At 31.2% G+C, this 18,032-nt stretch overlaps 1 protein-coding gene and 1 non-coding gene across 2 annotated transcripts; both read left to right on the top strand.

Annotated features, from left to right (window-relative positions):
- The first annotated feature begins 7,970 nt into the window (after window positions 1–7,970).
- LOC143546997 (uncharacterized) lies at window positions 7,971–13,064 on the top strand. Its single transcript, XM_077038524.1, has 4 exons — window positions 7,971–8,962; window positions 9,069–9,119; window positions 9,218–9,290; window positions 12,894–13,064. Exons 1-4 carry the CDS (start codon window positions 8,223–8,225, stop codon window positions 13,062–13,064), a joined length of 1,035 nt encoding a protein of 344 aa, XP_076894639.1. The 5' UTR covers window positions 7,971–8,222.
- Window positions 13,065–17,304: 4,240 nt separating this feature from the next.
- Window positions 17,305–17,390, top strand: LOC143547031 (small nucleolar RNA SNORD36). The gene has a single exon (XR_013137699.1). It is a non-coding gene; the product is annotated as a small nucleolar RNA SNORD36 (small nucleolar RNA).
- The last annotated feature ends 642 nt before the right edge of the window (window positions 17,391–18,032 follow it).

Genomic DNA, 18,032 nt, shown 5'->3' with positions numbered 1-18,032 from the left:
TGGAAAATGGAAACTAGATTAGTGACCCGTATACAATTTTTTTATTTAATTAAAATTATAACAAACAAATAAACATGAATGTCTTTTATGTGCTATATGGTTATGTACTTATGTGGATTTGAATTAGCAATCCCACCCAAGTCCTCCATTCGGTGTTTCTTACCATTGGTTGGAAGATAAACAAATATTAACATTTAATTGATAGTGAAACAAATATGAGATATTATATATGCATATGGGGTGATGTGAATGTTAATTAATCCACTAGCTCACTTTTACTTACCATTGGTTGGGAGTGGAATAATAGAGAAACATATATTATTAGCACACATGGTTAAATATAAAAAAAATCTGAAGTGGAACAAATAAAAAAGGGCAAATAAATCAATCTTTGTCTCCAATCTTCTACTGCAATTTTTACCATTCATGGATGCTAATGGCAGATACTGTAATTCGGTTTTCTAAAAGAAAAAAAATGTTACGTAACATTAACGTGACACTAGCCAGACGATGGGTTGAGATCACGTTGCCTCCGTTTAGATAGGGTTGACAACTCTGACGTGTTGGCATCTTGATTTCAAGTCGGTGGTCAGATAGATAAACCTGAACCCGAACTCAACCCGTTATTATTCTCAATCAGTCTTAACTCGGTCACACTTAAAATCATGTCGTGTTTATGTTCAAGTCAACCTGATTAATGTTCATTTATGAATAATGAGTAATACCTAGTTATATTTTTTGTATTGGACTCTAGGTTCTAGCAAGAGGCATGACTAATTTTTGGTGCATGTCATATTGTCATGTACTCATGTTGCTAAAGTACTGGGCTAAGGATTTACATATTATGGGCCCACTTGCTTAAGTACTGGGCTTACTCAGGGTCTACTAAAAACTTTCTTAACGTGCTAATAATCACTTTTTATGAATTGATTTTCATTTCTTTGTTCGACTTATGGTTTTGATTTGTGTTTTGGGTGTAACAATTCATATGTATTGTGAACTTTACCATGGATTTATCATACATAGCCAATAAAAAAGAAGTTAATATAATGTTAGTAATTTATACTGTATTAATCGTGTTGGGCTGGAACAACGGGTTTTAGGTCCAAATCCACATGGTTAGCCCGTATGTGATGGTAGGACTATTAGAGTGTTCACAGCGCTTCGGCTCATGAAATTGCTAACGGTTCATTTCATGGTTTTACGACTTCTATAATGGTTGTGAGAACTTTATTCTGGACAACATCATTTTCACTTTGCTAGTTTAAAGTTGTTTCTGCTGCAGTGATTACTACTCAAGAAGACTTGATACAACTCACCATCACCAAAGGGTGTTCTTATTCTTTTTGAAACCGGTTAATCAAAAAACCAAACTGAAACCGTTTTAAACCGAACCGAATTATAAATACCGGTTTAGGTTCGGTTTTAAACCAACATTGAAGTGAATTACTAATTTGGTTTTACAGAATTTGAATTTAGCTCAAATCGAATAACCCAATTAACAAATAATAATTATTTAATTTTCCTCATTTATCTATATTTAGTCCAACTCAATTCAATAACAAATAGCGACAAGAAAACATCACATTGTTTCTGACATTCAATTACGGACAAGAGGTCCATTATGTGTTTTTGTTTTCACTTAACTAATATTATATTCCTTTTATATTTGAATAGCGAACGAATTATCCAAATTGGGTACCGGTCGCTAAATTCACCATATCGAAATAAACTAGCATTTCAATCCTGTAAAAACTCTCACCTAAGGCTAACGCCCGAAGGCAAAAGAGTGTCGTGAAATAAAACTCGTTAAGTTCAAGGATCCGACTATTGAATGTCACGTACTCGTCTAGTCTTTCATCATCACTCTGGTATCTCTGAAACTAAATGTTGTGGAGATGAATCAAACATGTATCACATGAAACATCAAGGCCTTTCCTTATTACTCCACAAGAACCTCATTGGCAATATTACATCCATTAATGCTTACTTAGTACTTAGTGAAAGACTCACGGAAATTCGACAAAAGAAGAATAAAGGGACAATATAATTATGCAAAATTAAAGACACAAAGGTGGACCTCACATATAAGTTCTGGGCATCGCACCGCACGCGTTGGTTGGGACCCACCGACCCATAAACATAAGACTATGTTATGGAACTTCATGGCCCTTGTTTTGTTTGGAATTGGGCTTCATATTTGCTATTGCCCATGAATGTATGGTAGTAATCTTATACGTTGAGAATTCAATAATTGTATACGTCATTAGTTTGATCCTTTGTAGGAACTACCCGTAATAACGAACTTGCAAAACGGATCTGTTTATGATAAAGAGATTCGTCGTTCCTGACCCTACTTCACCTAAATTGTTTTTTGAGCAAGTAAAAGTATTGTCTTGGTCTAAGTGAGGATAACATTTCTCTCCTATATATCCATGGAGTTTGGGAAAATCCAAACATCTCAGAGATAGATAGAGAGGTAGGATTTATCGAATGAACTGCTCTCCTTCGTATACGTCAGGAGTCCATTGATGAGAAGAGGTTGGGGAAAGCTTGAACCCAATTCATACAGTGATGAATATGAGCGCAATTGAAATTCATGAAGAATTATAATTTAAGGGTTCAAATCATCATCATCATCATCATCTTATTATTATTGTTATAAGAAAACAAAACACTTATAATAGCAACGATTTTTAAATTAATCGCGTGACATCATTTATCAAATACCATAGCGCATCCTAACATGATGGAGGTCGTGGCATCGGGTGATTAGAAGTATAGTAGACCAGAGCCCAAGCCAAGAAGGATGTGCTAGATAACTAGAGTTTGGCTTTTACTATCGATGCAGCTTGGAGCTTTAGCTCGTAGAGTGAATCGTTTTGATATGTAGTATATGTGTCGAATTGTGTAATTGGGATGTCACTTGTTCAATTAATCAATATACATATGATCAGGGCCGGCTCAACAAACGTGGGGCCTAAATCTAAACAAGATTTTGGGGCCTTTTCATAACAATTGTTACGATTATTACAAGTCTAGAACTCATAACTTATACTTTCGTAACAACCAAGCCTACCATCACACCAATACATTAATTTGAGTTTACTATACTCATTATAATATATCTATATTTAATATTTTTTTTGAGATTTAAAGGCCTTAACTGAGTGTGGACCTAAAGCCCTAACTTATTTTGGGATTTAGAGGTCTTAATGTTTTCATTGTCCCACGTGCCACCCTACATATGATACATATTAACATTGTCATAGTTTCAAAACACATACAAAGAGCTCAATCTTTACTACGTCACCAATGCCTAAACCCTTTTCAAATAACTTATAATAAAACAATATAATTAAAAGCTGATACAAAGGTTTGTAAAGTTACACTATCTTCGTATTTGAACCGCAATTAATTAATTATAATTTGTTTTGATAACCGGGATTATTCCATTCTATTGTTTTTAATTAAACGATGTTAGAATAACCCTTATTGAATTAATAAATCTGATCACGAATTACAGTTTGCATAAGAACGTGCAAAGCATATTAGTGTTTAAAATATTAAAGAACCAAAAGAAACCAGAAAGTTGCAACCCTTTTTATTATGGTGAACAATATATAACTTTTTTTATATACGAGTTAGCATTTATTAAAACAATGTACATATGGTTCCATCTTGTTTTCTCATCAACATATTTTCAATCATAATTTGTTTAGATTCTTTAAATCCAAATTAATAGGTAGCAATAGCATAATGTTGATAAGAAAAAATTATATGATGTGATTTGGTTAATGCATGTGACATAATCAAGCCTAGATCTTACTTTCTTATCAACATCTTTTCAATCATAATTTTATACAACCTGAAACCAGCGAAACGGAACCGAAATAACCAAAAACGGTTATCGGTTATTTTTGTACCCTCAGTTAACCTAAATTGACCGAATTAAGCCATTCATTTGTTCATATTTATTTAACTTTTATACATCAACTTAATTCATGTTTTATAGTATCTATCTCTTCTAATAAAAGCCTACCACTTTTGCCACTTGTCAATACCATATCCCTCCTCACCTTTTTTCAACCAATTTTCATATATGGTCCTTATCTTTTAAGTCATTTCAATATATGACATTAAAATTATAAGTTTATTACAACTAAATTCGTTACTACATATAATAAGTATTCTCCATATGATTTGACAAGAGACGATTAGTCATTAGTATTTATTATGGTTTATATTCAAAATAATAAGCAATAAACATTCGATTCATAATATGTGGAATGAGAACAATCAACTTGGACTAAATCCTGGTAACGTCAGCGGCTAAGGCTTAGCTTTTAATACCTAAAAATACATTTGATTTTAAAACTAAAAGTTTTTAGGTTGACCCGAAACCTAAAATTCAGACCCAAGAACCAACCCGAATTACTTCGGTTCAAATTCTGGTTAGTCTTTTCTTGGGTTTGAGTTTCTCGGGTTGGGTTAGTTTGGGTTCAAGTACGGGTTTTCTTGGGTTGGGTTTCATGTTACAGGTAAAACTGACAGCCCTACTTTCAACGGTTATATATAAGAATCACTACATTCACTTTATGCAACTTTAAATCTTATAATATTCTTCTAACTCAGAATAATCACTATTATTTGAACATGGTTTTATGTTAGTATGTATTTTTCATTTTCCTGGCAATTACATTCATATGAAACAAACAAATCATTTTGTTATATTTAAATTTTTGGTTTTTATTTTGCTTGATTATACAATTTTTAATTGTAAAATATAAAGTTAATTAAAACATTTGTCATACACAGAATATTAATAACAACAAATTTATCATGATCAATCAATTTCAAATCGTAAAGATTCTAAGAATGATTATATCATCAAAGTTCAGGTATAGGGGTTTTGAGATAATCATGTTTTTTAATAAACATGAGCAGATATTCTCAAATGACATGATATTTTATGTATATGAATATTTTTTTATTAATATCATAGATATATATATTATCATTTATCTAGAGTTGGTATGTACTTGGAGAACATTTTTTGTCACACGGACAACTATATATAGCTATATCAAGAGTTATATGCAGACCCATATGTTACTTTATTAATAGCTACAAGCAGACATGGACTAAAGATTTTGATTTTTTATGAACAATATATACATGTTAATACAATCACAAATGTAGTGTAAAAGGAAGTTTTTACCTATTTGTAACATATTTGTGTAATATTAGTTATGTAATTTATGTAAGTTTAATTTAATTGTAATTGTATTAACATTATATAATCAATTTCTTGAATGTATTTCACTTAATGGTCAAAGTTTAAAATTTTCAACAATTACCCGTGTAATACACGGGCCTCAAACTAGTCATCTCATATATATATACAATCTTATTTCATTTATTTATATTTTCATTTCATGTACTTATAAGCAAAACATTAGCCCAAGTTTGACTTTGGTTATATACTGAAATTAACCAAACCGAAAGCTAATAAACTAAACAGATTAACCGTAAACCGATTGGTTAATTCAGCTAAGGCAAATAATCGAATCGAACTGAACCATGCATTTAATCAATAACATGTCCCCTTGAAAAATCTATATTCATGATAAGGTCGTGACGTGCAATACTTTTTGTTAACTAACCTCTTCCACTACACATGATATTAGAATATTATAGTTGAAAACTTATTTATGTTAAATAGTACATTTAAAACGTTAGCTATGAAAACATAATAATTCTCAAACTTTATTTATGAACTATAGTAGCAAAAAAAAGTTGAAAACTATGGAAATGATCAGCCATGCATGGTTACATTTTAGTAACTAGAGATTGAAAGTGTGTTATGATTTTGTTCATTTCTATACTCCTCTATATATGTAATTGAAGATCACCATGATTGCCTTATATTTTGTTTTTATTTGAGGTCCCTACCTACGTCTCTATGTATATATACATTGAGCCATGATACGATCATCATTGTTTGCTTTGAATGAGAGTTTTGTTGTCGTGTGCGTTATGCTCTCCTTAATGACAATCTAATTAACAAAATTACATCATAAAATACGTGTAGTTAACTGTTTTTTTTGTTTACTTTTATAATAATAATAATAATAATAATAATAATAATAATAATAATTTCCTGTCTTGGTAGCTTCAAATCAAACGTGCCAAGTAAGTGAGTAACTAAATATAAAAAATGTGTTCTGACAACCAACATGTGTTAATACTCTTTTAGTTTAATATTTTCGGTTTCCTGAGGTCTGAAAACGTAGAGCTACTTAGTCGTATCCAACGAATCATGTATAATGCTATTTTTAAATGACTTAGTTTTACTATCAAAAAAATCGCTATGTGTTGAAAAGAAAAGGAAGAAGTAAATTAGATTTTAAAAATCTCACCCTCTACAGTTAACTGATTATAATTTCACCTCTAAAATTTTTTGCCAGCAACCTTACCTTTCGGCTTTCACTATATTTTTTCTCCGTTAAGTTTTTCACACTAGAAAGAATAAAACATTGTTTTTTGTTTTTTTTACCTTTTTTTCCCTCTCTTTTTCACACCTTACACTTTTCACCCTATTATTATCGACCAACTGTATTAAAACATTGACACTATTAAAATCGTGGAAGGTCAACGTATAAATGAAATTGACGTACTAAACGTGAGAATCAAGTAAAATAATTATATATAAGTAGAGTAATTATGTAATTACTCTATGACACAATTACATAATTACTCTACTTGTATCAGTGGCGTAGGCAGAAGTTTTTCCCTACGAGTTCGGAAAATTTCAAGAGACGGACGATCGATTGTTTATCACTTAGATTTGGGTTTTCTATGGGTTCGATGTTGAAATTTCTACCGGTTCGATGTCAAAATACACTGATATATAACATTATAACAAAATTTTGTACGGGTTCGACCGAACCTGTTCTCCTATAGCTGCCTAGGCCCCTGACTTGGATATATAATTACTCTACTTGATTATTATGTTTATCACGTTAATTTCATTTGTATCTGATTCAAACCTATTAAAATCTAATTTACCTTAAATAAACATAAAAACATTGTTTTATACATACATTGCTTTAAAGTTTAGGATTATTAAAGACGTGATGTTGGATTGGATATTGGGGAATAGAATAGAATAGAACAGAACAGAACAGAACAGAACAACCCCTGTCCTACTTTCACGTCTGACAAAACTCCATGAACATGTACACGCCATGCATCAACTGATTCATATTATTTATTTATTTATTTTTATGACCGACATGTCATGGAAAATCATTACACCCCACTCCCACATGCCATGCATTTTATTCGAATATTATTACAAAAGTACATAATTTTACGGCTCTATTTTATCACAAATTTTCACTAATTACCTGTAAGGCCATGTAGTGGAGGGGCTATATTTGGGCGCGAATTGTGACACATGACATCCAGTCAGTATGGAGTTGAAATTTGTTTTCGGGGTGTAATGGTATAGGGGCTACAAGTTAGGTCTACAGTATCTTTTTTTATTATTTTCATTTTATAATTAAATTAATTAAATAAAAACCAATTTATTTAAATAATTAGATAAAAATGCATTAAAATTAAAAAGAAATACAAAAAAATTAAAAAATATAACTAATAATGCATTAAAATTATAAAAAAATACATAACTAAAAATATTAAAAAACATAACTAAATAACATACTAATATCCATAATATTTGCGCATTTTTTCAATTCGTTGTCGTTGCAATAATGCGGCCTCTTCGTGTAACCCGGCCGCTTTGAAATCGTTGCAATTAATTCATTAAATTGACCAGTATGCATCATACTAAAACTAATACTAATGAAATGATAATAATGATTAACTAAATAAATAAATAATAATAGTAATACAGATCACCTATCCATTTTATCATTTTCAAGAATATAGTAAGTCACTTTTTCTCCTAGTCCATCTTTAGTAGAAGAAAAAAAAAACACAAACCTCCAAACCAAGAGAACAAACAACCTAAGCAAAGTACCAAGATCCTGTTCCTGTTCTCATCATTAATGCAGTTTCTTCTATATTCATTGTTTCTTGATTATTCTTAAACCCTAAAAGATTTCCAAGTTTTCTCTATTTATATGTATGGATTTCTTTCATATCCTGACTGTTCATAGATCAATCCACAAGAATAAGTTATACAGATTTACAATATGACCATGTTTCCTACTCATCTTTCGTCGAATTATGTTAATGGCGTGTTTTCGGGTGGCGGGTATGACTATTTTATTAGTTTAGGAAGAGGGTTTGTGTCAAATCTAATGGCGGAGGATGAATCAAGAATCGAAAGTAGTTTGGATAACGAAGAGGCTGGATCAAGCATGAAAGATGTCAATATTAATATTCATGAAGATAATGATGATGATAATAGCCGGTGGCTTCAACTGAGTTTAGGTGGTACTGAGTCTCAGTCCACTACCAGCCAAAGCCACCGGCAGATACTGACGGCGGAGATTTCAGCTCCGCCATCAGTTGATCTTGATTTGTTTCCTGGTGGTGGCAGTGGAAGCTCGTCACGACAGACATGGCAACCACTGGTACCACCACCACCTCAGCTCGTTTTTCAAGGGCATCGCTCTATGCCAACCGCTTTCTTTTTGCAGCCGCAACAAGCGGCGGCTACCTTGAATTCCGTGCAATTAATGACTTTACAACAGCAGCAACAACAACAGACTAATTATAATTATATGCAACTAATTAGGCCTTTTCCAGCAAACATGATGGCATCACCTCTAAATCCACCGGTTTCTTCATCCTCTTCATTTTCGGGTTCTTCGGATCAACAAGGACGTCCGGTTCACGTCCACCGTCGATTAAATGTCGCAAGAGTAGTCAACCCGCCACGAAGACCTCATTCCGGTGTCTGGTTTATGCTTCAGGCGTCTCAAAATCAGTAACTTTCAAAACCCTAATTGCTTATTTTAAACATATTGTTACCTGCATGGCACGTATGAATTTAATCTTAATTTCTTATCTCGTTTAATGAATTAATATTGCAGATTAAAGGAACCATTTTTGCCTCAAATACCAAAGAGCTATCTAAGAATCAAGTAATCAATACTTCATATTATCAATTAGTTTCCAAATTTTTTGTTCTTAATTTGTCAATAGTTACTAATGTTTATATCTTGTTTACAATATATTTAAGGGACGGAAGAATGACGGTTGGATTGTTAATCAAGTATCTCGTTAACAAGCTTGAACTTGGAAGCGAATCCGAGGTATGTTTATTAAACAATACTACCATCACAAATTCACAACCATAAATCTTTAAATAACTGTTACTCCATAACTGCGCGCAATGTACATCTTGATTGTTTAGCACTTTAGCTAATAACATTAATGTCAATGTAAGGCTAGCTCATTCTGGTAGTTGAGGTTCGTGCGTCTTAGTAAGAGGTCTAGAGATATATGTGTTATGGGGTTTTGTTAGAAGTATTGTAACAATATTAATATTAATAACATAGTATAGAATAACTAAATAATCCGATATTATTATTTTTATGTTTGTTTGTTAGTTATTATTCCGGTTAATACGTATATAATATGGTGGTATTATTCATCTCTTTTTTTCTCCATGATTGATCATCATGCAATTGTATATACCATATCAACATGTTATTTTATATATGTATGTATATATGATGTAAATGTGTAAATAATATGTGTTATAGGAGTAATCTAATTAAAAGAGGGAAAGCTCATAAAACAATTGTAAGAATATGGTTGGTGAGAGTAGGATGAAAGGAACATTGTAGCAAACAAGAATGGATTGAAGGGTATTCAAGTTCTTAGTTTAGTAATACTGAATTAGGTGGTGAGTACATTTGTAGGTAATTTTGGCATTATGGTAGTAGTTTAACAGGAGTTAGTCATGTCAATTAGGGTAGGGATATGACACCCACGTTAAACATGGAAACACAAGCTTGAAGAGGAAAATTATGTAGGTCCCAAGTGAAGGAATTGAAGGACAAATGTTGAAAATAAACTTAGAAAACTACTTGCCACCATCACCAATATCCTCCCAAAGTTAACAGGAAAGAACACTTAATTAGCATTTGCTTGCTTCATGTGTTAGCTACCATATACATCATTGTAGGTATATGATACATACATATATACATATATAATATTTATATATATATTTATGTGTTGCATATCGTCTTTCTTTGCGCGTATTGATCAATTTTATAGCCGACATATGAAGCGAACTAAGGAAACTAATTAAACAAAGAAACCATATATAGAATGTGTAATGTGTTTTACATGTGTACGTGGATGTGCATAACTTGGCATAATTATAGATTAAAGATAAAGTCCAACGAAAACTAAAATATTCTGAACTATATATTAACAAAAATGTGCATCATATATAAATTGTTATAAGATAAGCTTCTGTTTTCTTGTTACTTATGTGAACACTTCTATATCATGTTTATGTAACATTGGATCATGACACACTAAGTTAAGCTTGAAATATATTCATCCTAGACATATGATTAAGTTGTTGAACCATATGTGCCCCTCTTTAGAATTTTATGACGAGTACAAAGACAACAAGAAGTGACTGCGTATATTAAGATTGATTGCCATTAACAATGTTAACATACCAAGACTAAGTAAAAATTGGGGAATGCTATTATGAACCCTTAATTCTTCTACCAGGTTTATAGTAAGTTTTTAATATTAACATACATATGACTTTATGATGCATCATTAAAGCCAATAAAACTTGATTGACGCGGTTGTTTATTTGTCTCTATCTATCTATGTATATATATGACTGATAATTAAGAGATCACGAACAAGAGTTTATACAATCATGGACATGTAAAAAACTTTTAGCTAGTTCTTAAAAAGGCAGACTAAGTCTTTTAGCCGACAACCAAAAGCGCAAGCTTCGTCAGCGTTTTCCTAGCCATCTTAGTAAAAAGTGTAGGCCAAAGATATCCTAGCGTCTCAACCGGTGGAGATATGATATTTTCCCTACACATTATTGTTGGATCAAACATGCAAATCACTCAATGACAGTCTTTCATGGTAGGTTACATTTCTATTCCTACACAACATTAGATAGATATTTGTAGTAAAACTAGATGTTGTTTGCACCGTGTTTTAAAACATTTGTTTCCTAGCTAGCTACATGCCAAGAACTAACATAGATGGTCAACTTAAATATTTAATGTATTCCTGGAATTAGCTACCATATCTTTTGGAATAATAAACAAAATAGGATCTCTACATGCAACCAAACAAGAATATTCTCAACTATATATAAAATCACATATAGTATTTTCTATGCGCGCAATAAAAGAACAGGCATTTTGAGACGGGGTACAATTTCAGCAATTGAGTCACGGGTGTCTTACATATTCATACCCAAGGGCGAAAATAGAGGGGTTCAAGTTTATGTCTACAGTCGGTCAGGGGTGAAACCAAAGCAACGTTTTGATCCAAGTATAGTTACTGAAATTTATCATATTTTTTTCATAAATATTAAATATGAGTTTGATCTTAAAAGTTCTAGTTTCTGGATAGGACTATCTATATTTTATGTTAGCTAGGGTAGTATTTTAAAGTTTGACCCCAAATTATTCTCTTTCTTAATATTGTGACCCTCAATTAAGAATTTTTGATTTCGTCACTAGACTACCTAACACTTATATTTAAAAGAATATAGAATATTATGTATGGTAGTAGGTTGTATAAACATTCCTTTCTATTAGATTTTTGAAATAATTAATAGTATTATTGGATAGCATACCATACAAGGTCAAACTTATGTAAATACATGTAAGGATTTGATCCAGCAAATCATTGATGATGCTAGCTACTTTAGCTGTTTAGTTTGCTTTGACGTGAAGGAATCAAATATCCCATGTCATTCTAACCATGCTACAAAAACAAAATGTTTATCCAATCATTTGCTTCCTAAATTACTAGCTACCTTATAATATCCACGTCATATCAACATGCATATGTATGCATGCATGCAATGTATGATGCATGTTGCCTTTTCCTCTTATAAAAACAACTATGAACAATATTACCGTGTATGGAGTTTTATCATGCATGATGGTTTTGTCATGCTTTCGCATGCTTCAACTCAATTCACAAAATAAATATAATAATTATAAATATATATAGATATAAAAAGATTATGTGTATATTATAGGTATGGAGGTGGCATCATGGCTCTCTCTCTTATTAGGGTCCACTACTCTTATTGCTTAAAAGGGGTTTCGGTTCTATCATAATACCTTGTATTAAGTGCTCCACTTACATGGAGAAAAGAAACATATGGAGTAGTTCATTTCAAATCAAAATGTCAATCAAGAAAATAAAGTAAAAAAAAGGATCAAGTGTATTTTTACTTTTGGAGAAAGCAATGCATGGACATGATTAAAATCTAGAGGATATCAATCATGTCACTCAATAAAAAGTAATTAAGTCCACTCGTTTACATTGGGACGGATGGAGTAATATTATAGTGTGAAAGTTATGGCCGATGTTTTTAAGTATATAGTAATGGTTAACTGAAAAATTTTCTGACCTCGTGAGAAAACTACTATAGAGAGTGAGGGATGTTCAATGTAAAATTAATTTTACTTAAAGAACCACAATAACAACTTAAATACTCATAACTATTATTTTAAGAATGTTACATAATAAGACTTTTTATAATATGTGATTATGTTCAACCCTTATACATAAACGTCTTTATATAATTTTAAACTGAACGCCAGCTGTTTATTTCAACATTTTTTATAAACTTCACCCTTTCCCATATAATATACTGACAACTGTTTAATTAATCGTAACAGATAGAGATAATATGTAAAGGACACCAATTACTATCATTATCCACGCTACAACACGTAAGAGATACAATATGGAACAATCCAAGGAATGATGCCATCGGGTTTACCGTGATTCCACAATCTTCAGCAACGATCAATCATTTGATGGTGCTAAACTATGGTAGAATCGCCTAATATCATAAAGATCAACTTATTTGTTGTAATTGTACTCTTTTTACACCCACAAGCCTCATGCATGCCAGTCATGATGTTTTAAGTTATGGGAAATTTTTATCCCCTTTTGTTTTATTTCCCTTAATTCTTTATGTGGGTTTTTATTATTATTATTATTAATTCTTTTGGTTCTTTAATTGTAACCCTGATATGAAAATTGGAACTAATTATTAATTACTTTGTTTATGTGTAAAAGCGATATAATTTAACTTGAGATTAAGATTACATCAATCATGTTGTGTTTCAAAACTATACATTAATGCAAGTTAATGCATAGTGTAAATAGGTACGTGGTGCGAATGAAATTTGGATTTCAAGCAATATATATTTCCTAATAAGTTTTGCATGCTTATTCAAACGTAATCATTGTTTTGTGATGTAAAAAACCGAAAGAATTATTTTAGAATTCTTAATTATTCTTGGTGATTTAAAAGTAGACCTATAACTTAAAAAAAGTAGACCAATTATGAAATTAAATAAAGGCATATTATATACTAGCTTTGGAACCCGTGTATTACACGGTTTTAAATAATTAAAATTTTGCGAGTCATGAAATTAACAAAAAAAAATGATAAATAATTGTTCTAATTTCTTTTCTAAGCTCAAGCTTTGATAAATTTGGATTGAGCTCATTTAAACTTGTTCCAACGCAAGCTTCGATTTGATTCACCCCTACACTATTTTTTATTTATTTATTTCTTGAGCTTTTTGAGCATTAGGTTTGAAAATTATGTTTGATAAAAAAAAACTTATGGCAATCCATTTGACACATAAAGAAAAACATAACCAAACCAAATCAACTTATTTCTAAGTAAACGGTTCCTTTATGTTTCCAAGTAATGTGTATAATCGTGCTATGTGATTTGAAAAGGCAAGCACTGACATCTATGATATTTGTAAAGTTGCAATTGCCATATGAAACATCTCTAATATACCATGCCATGTGAATAGAGACTTTTTTTATATCTTATAAAAGTTTTGGTACCCAAGCGTTGCGACATGTACTGTGTTTTTACACTTACGAATATAAAGTTTTGGTACTGTGTTTTTACACTTACGCTTATTTGGCCAAAAGCTATGTAACCAAGCCATGTAGCTAGGGTAACCAACAGAATGAAAGATAAGTGTCTAAGTGAGAAGAACATAGTGTAGTAGAAATGCTTCTTAGAAATAAATAAAATAAAATATCATATTATAATTATCAGGGTTATCCAGGGTGAGGCTTATATGATTGCATCAAATGAGCTCAATCTCAAGTTTTCCTTCAAGTACATTTTTGTGACGCTTATTTGGACTTATAAGATCTTGTTTATCTCATTTTAACCATGGCAATTTCTGCAGAGTAGTTCACTATCTATCTGCCAGAATAGCCAAATTCAATCAGGGGTTTCTGAGATTAAAATGAAGCATATAATTACCTAGAAAAATGGATATTCTAGGCAGGCTAGGCTTCTCCGTAACATGTGAAAACGCATAATGTTGGTACGAATTGACATGGGCTTGGCTGAGTTTTTTTTTTACCTGAAAACACTTATTGTCAAAAAAATGCAATTACTTCTAAAACAATTGATCTGTAAATATGATTATAAAAAATACAGACTTTTGACCCGTTTGGCAACTCTAATGACCCACTATGCCCGTTTAGCATTTTCCTTATTAAATCCATACCAACTGTAGGTATCTTAAATTGTGTGTTAATAAAACCACATATTGAACTTGTAATATGAGCACAACTTTTGAGAAGTTTTCACTTTCTGTATGATAATTGCTCATTATTGTGGCATTTCTTTAATGTGCCTTGATTTGGAGGTTCATTGTTGAAAGTGAATGTGATATAACATAGCAAGGTAGTGAGAACTAATATAATAATTTTTAAAATAGAAATATGAACATTAACCCATTCCACAAAACTCTGTAACTTTTTTTCTAATAATTAATATCGTAATCAGAAAAATATCACTTCTTTTATGATTGAATAAATAAAAAACTATCTTGTTGAAATAATAAAAGCAATTAATTTTGATTGCAAGAACCCATAGACCGATAAACATAAGTTAATTTCAGTTGAATCACATATATGGTTCACTTTATTTTAACAAACACTTGAATATTCGTCCCAAACATGAATTTTCAAACTCTAGGATTAGAAGTTTGAATATAAAATAATAATTATAAGAAATTAAGAATCAATCAATAGAAAACCTAAAAACAAATATAGTTAAAAGTTATAACACTTGGAACAATTGCTGGATTGCATATACATTACCTGAGCAAACCCTGGAATTGTGGCAGAGGAAGATGATTCATGAAACCCTAGAAGAACAAAACTAATATCAGTTAGTAAATCCCTAGGATTAGAAATTGTAATATAAGATGATGACTGTAACGTGTAACTTTGTAAGAAGCAGTCAATAGAGCAGAGAATTGACAGAGATAAGGAGGAAGGAGACGGTGGTAAAAAAACCCTAGCTTGAACAAAATAGATTGGTTTCCAACTTTATATATGACCCGGAAAAATAATGGGTTTGGATCCAAATCACGTTTTGCACCGCGAGCTTCAAGAAATCAGAATAGAGAAAAGAAATTTGGCGGGATTTTAATGTTAAGAATTAATATTACATGTCTTTATTTTACTTTATTAGAATATGTAAATATATAATAATTGGAAAGGTTTTAGTGGATAATGAATTATACATTACGCATTAGATTTTTTTTTTCAATTTTCTCTTTTATTTATCATACTATACTTTTCATAATATTATCTTTTTATAATTTTGTTACTAAGTATGTTTTATTTTTAATGTCAATAATTTTCTACTTTCAACATTGTTCACTAACATTTTTCACCTTTTACAAAATTTTTATTTAACGTTTTAGTCTAAATTTTACAAATTTACATGTTACAACACGCATGTGTTGTTCAACGTTCTTACGTCTATCTTACCCATTCAACTTTTCGGTCATAAGACGGCTTAGTTATTATTTTTGTGTTATTTTTAGGTCTGTTTTCACGTGTTAACAAGCCGCAACAAATGGTCGTGATTAGACGTTTTTAGGTCTACTTTTCGTTCGGTTTAACATTCCCACCACAAAGCACGGATCCAACGCCCTGGTCCATCAACACACGGGTCAGATAAATGTTTCAATGGTTTTCGCCCCACCACAACGCGGTGGGGCTTAATACTAGTTTTATTAGAAAAGTTAAGTATTGTAGTAAGTAATCTTTGACTTGATTAATATTCCATCAAATTTCACAAGTTATATTTTTTCTAACAAGCTGAAAACACAAAAAAGATAAAGAGTGACACAAATAAGGAGGTGTTTGGATGAGTTTCTGAAAACTGCTAGTTTGTTTTCAAAAATACGGAAAAAGTTTGGAAGACCTGCAATCTGAAACTTTTTTACACACACTAATTTATGTTTAGCAAACAAGTTTTGCTTTTTAAAAAACAAATAAACACTTTTCAGAATCTCACCCAAAACACGCCCTAAGTTGAAGTGAAGAACTTACATTAGAGAATAAAACATATAACAAGTAAAGATTACAGATTGGCGCAATTTGTAATTCTATTATCAACACCAATATGCACTTTGAGACCTCCAATTTCATTTTCGAACAACTAGCACCCCAACGTCTGCAAAACCCGTAAATTTGAGCCCTGGCGTTAAGTCAATTGTCATTTAACATGTAAAGATAAGAGACAGGTGCAATTTACAATCTTATAGACAACACCAATATGCATTTCGAGACCTTCAGTTTTCATTTTTGGGCAACTGGGACCCCGAAAATTTGACCCCTGAAGTCAAGTCAACCGTTGATTAACTATTAAAAAAAGCGTAGAATCAAACCGAAAACCATAAAAACTGTTGTTCTTTGGGAAATAGAGAAAACCCAATTGCCCAAATACTACCGCTTTGGAATATGTATCCTTACTTTTATGAGAGAAAGCCCAACACTACTAAAACCCATACAAACCTTAACCTCCAGCCCACCTTATGGGCTTTCATTATCCGAAACTGATTTTGGGCTTTCATCAAATTCAAAACATTTTAAGGTTTTATGTAGTGTCCGCCGTTTCTTTTGTCTATATAAACTGGTGATGCTTGTACAGCTTTAAGGTAACAACTGTTATGATAATAGATTGTGTTCAAATATTGTTTTTGTTTTTGTTAGTTTAATTTTTTAATGGTGGTATTGAAGTTGCATATTATGAAAAAAGTTGTATAGTATTTGGGCTGATTTAAACCATGAGGCTCCAAAATCGAGCTTTTTAAAACTGATGCTTCTTCTAACCACACTTAATTATTAAGCTCTTCATGTTTGTTATTTATATTTGTTATTTTTTTAATTTAGTTCTCCTTTACAAATTTGGATATATTTTCTGTGTTTTTCTTTTTATGTTTTTTTCAATTTATTTTAGTTAATGTTTTGTTAATTTTGTATATGGTTTTTTTAAGTTCAGATAATTTGAAGTCTTGAGTTTAATATCTTATGCAACTTGTATTATGAACATATGGGTGCTGTATATGTAGTTACTTTTATTTGTGGTTTTAAATCCTGTCTAGGTGATCGATTAATTGCTAGTCGGTATCCTACCTTTTATCGCTATTTGGTCGAAGTTGAAAATTTTTATTAGTAGTTTTGTTACTGGTTTCTTGATATAGTGAGATGTATTTTACAAAAATAAAAGTTTATTTGCCAAGAAAGCCTATTTTTAACTATGCTTTATCATGTAAAAAAGGAAAGCTTATTGGATTTTTAATATCTTTATTGATTGAAATCAACCGATAATAATATATATTCATTTTATCAGTGTTGGTGATTTTAATTTTTATAAAGGTGGCTCTCATTGGGCCAACAATGTTATATTTTTTTTGAATCTCAAACTAACTTTTTAGGGCTTTTGAGCGAAAGGAGATTAAGAATGA

Source organism: Bidens hawaiensis, unplaced genomic scaffold (assembly GCF_021521415.1).
Source record: "Bidens hawaiensis isolate Kalapana, Puna unplaced genomic scaffold, B.hawaiensis_p1.1 tig00014542_1, whole genome shotgun sequence".
In the NCBI taxonomy this organism is placed as follows: Eukaryota; Viridiplantae; Streptophyta; class Magnoliopsida; order Asterales; family Asteraceae; genus Bidens; species Bidens hawaiensis.
Note: the sequence above shows the minus strand (reverse complement) of the source record. Positions and strands in the feature narration are given on the sequence as shown.

What these genes read in the sequence shown, in the direction of transcription:
- LOC143546997 (XM_077038524.1), top strand. Translation starts at nt 8,223, where the DNA reads ATGACCATGTTTCCTACTCATCTTTCGTCGAATTATGTTAATGGCGTG. An exon ending in AAGAGCTATCTAAGAATCAA is followed by an intron (nt 9,120 to 9,217) that starts GTAATCAATACT and finishes AATATATTTAAG; the next exon opens with GGACGGAAGAATGACGGTTG. An exon ending in AACTTGGAAGCGAATCCGAG is followed by an intron (nt 9,291 to 12,893) that starts GTATGTTTATTA and finishes TAATCGTAACAG; the next exon opens with ATAGAGATAATATGTAAAGG.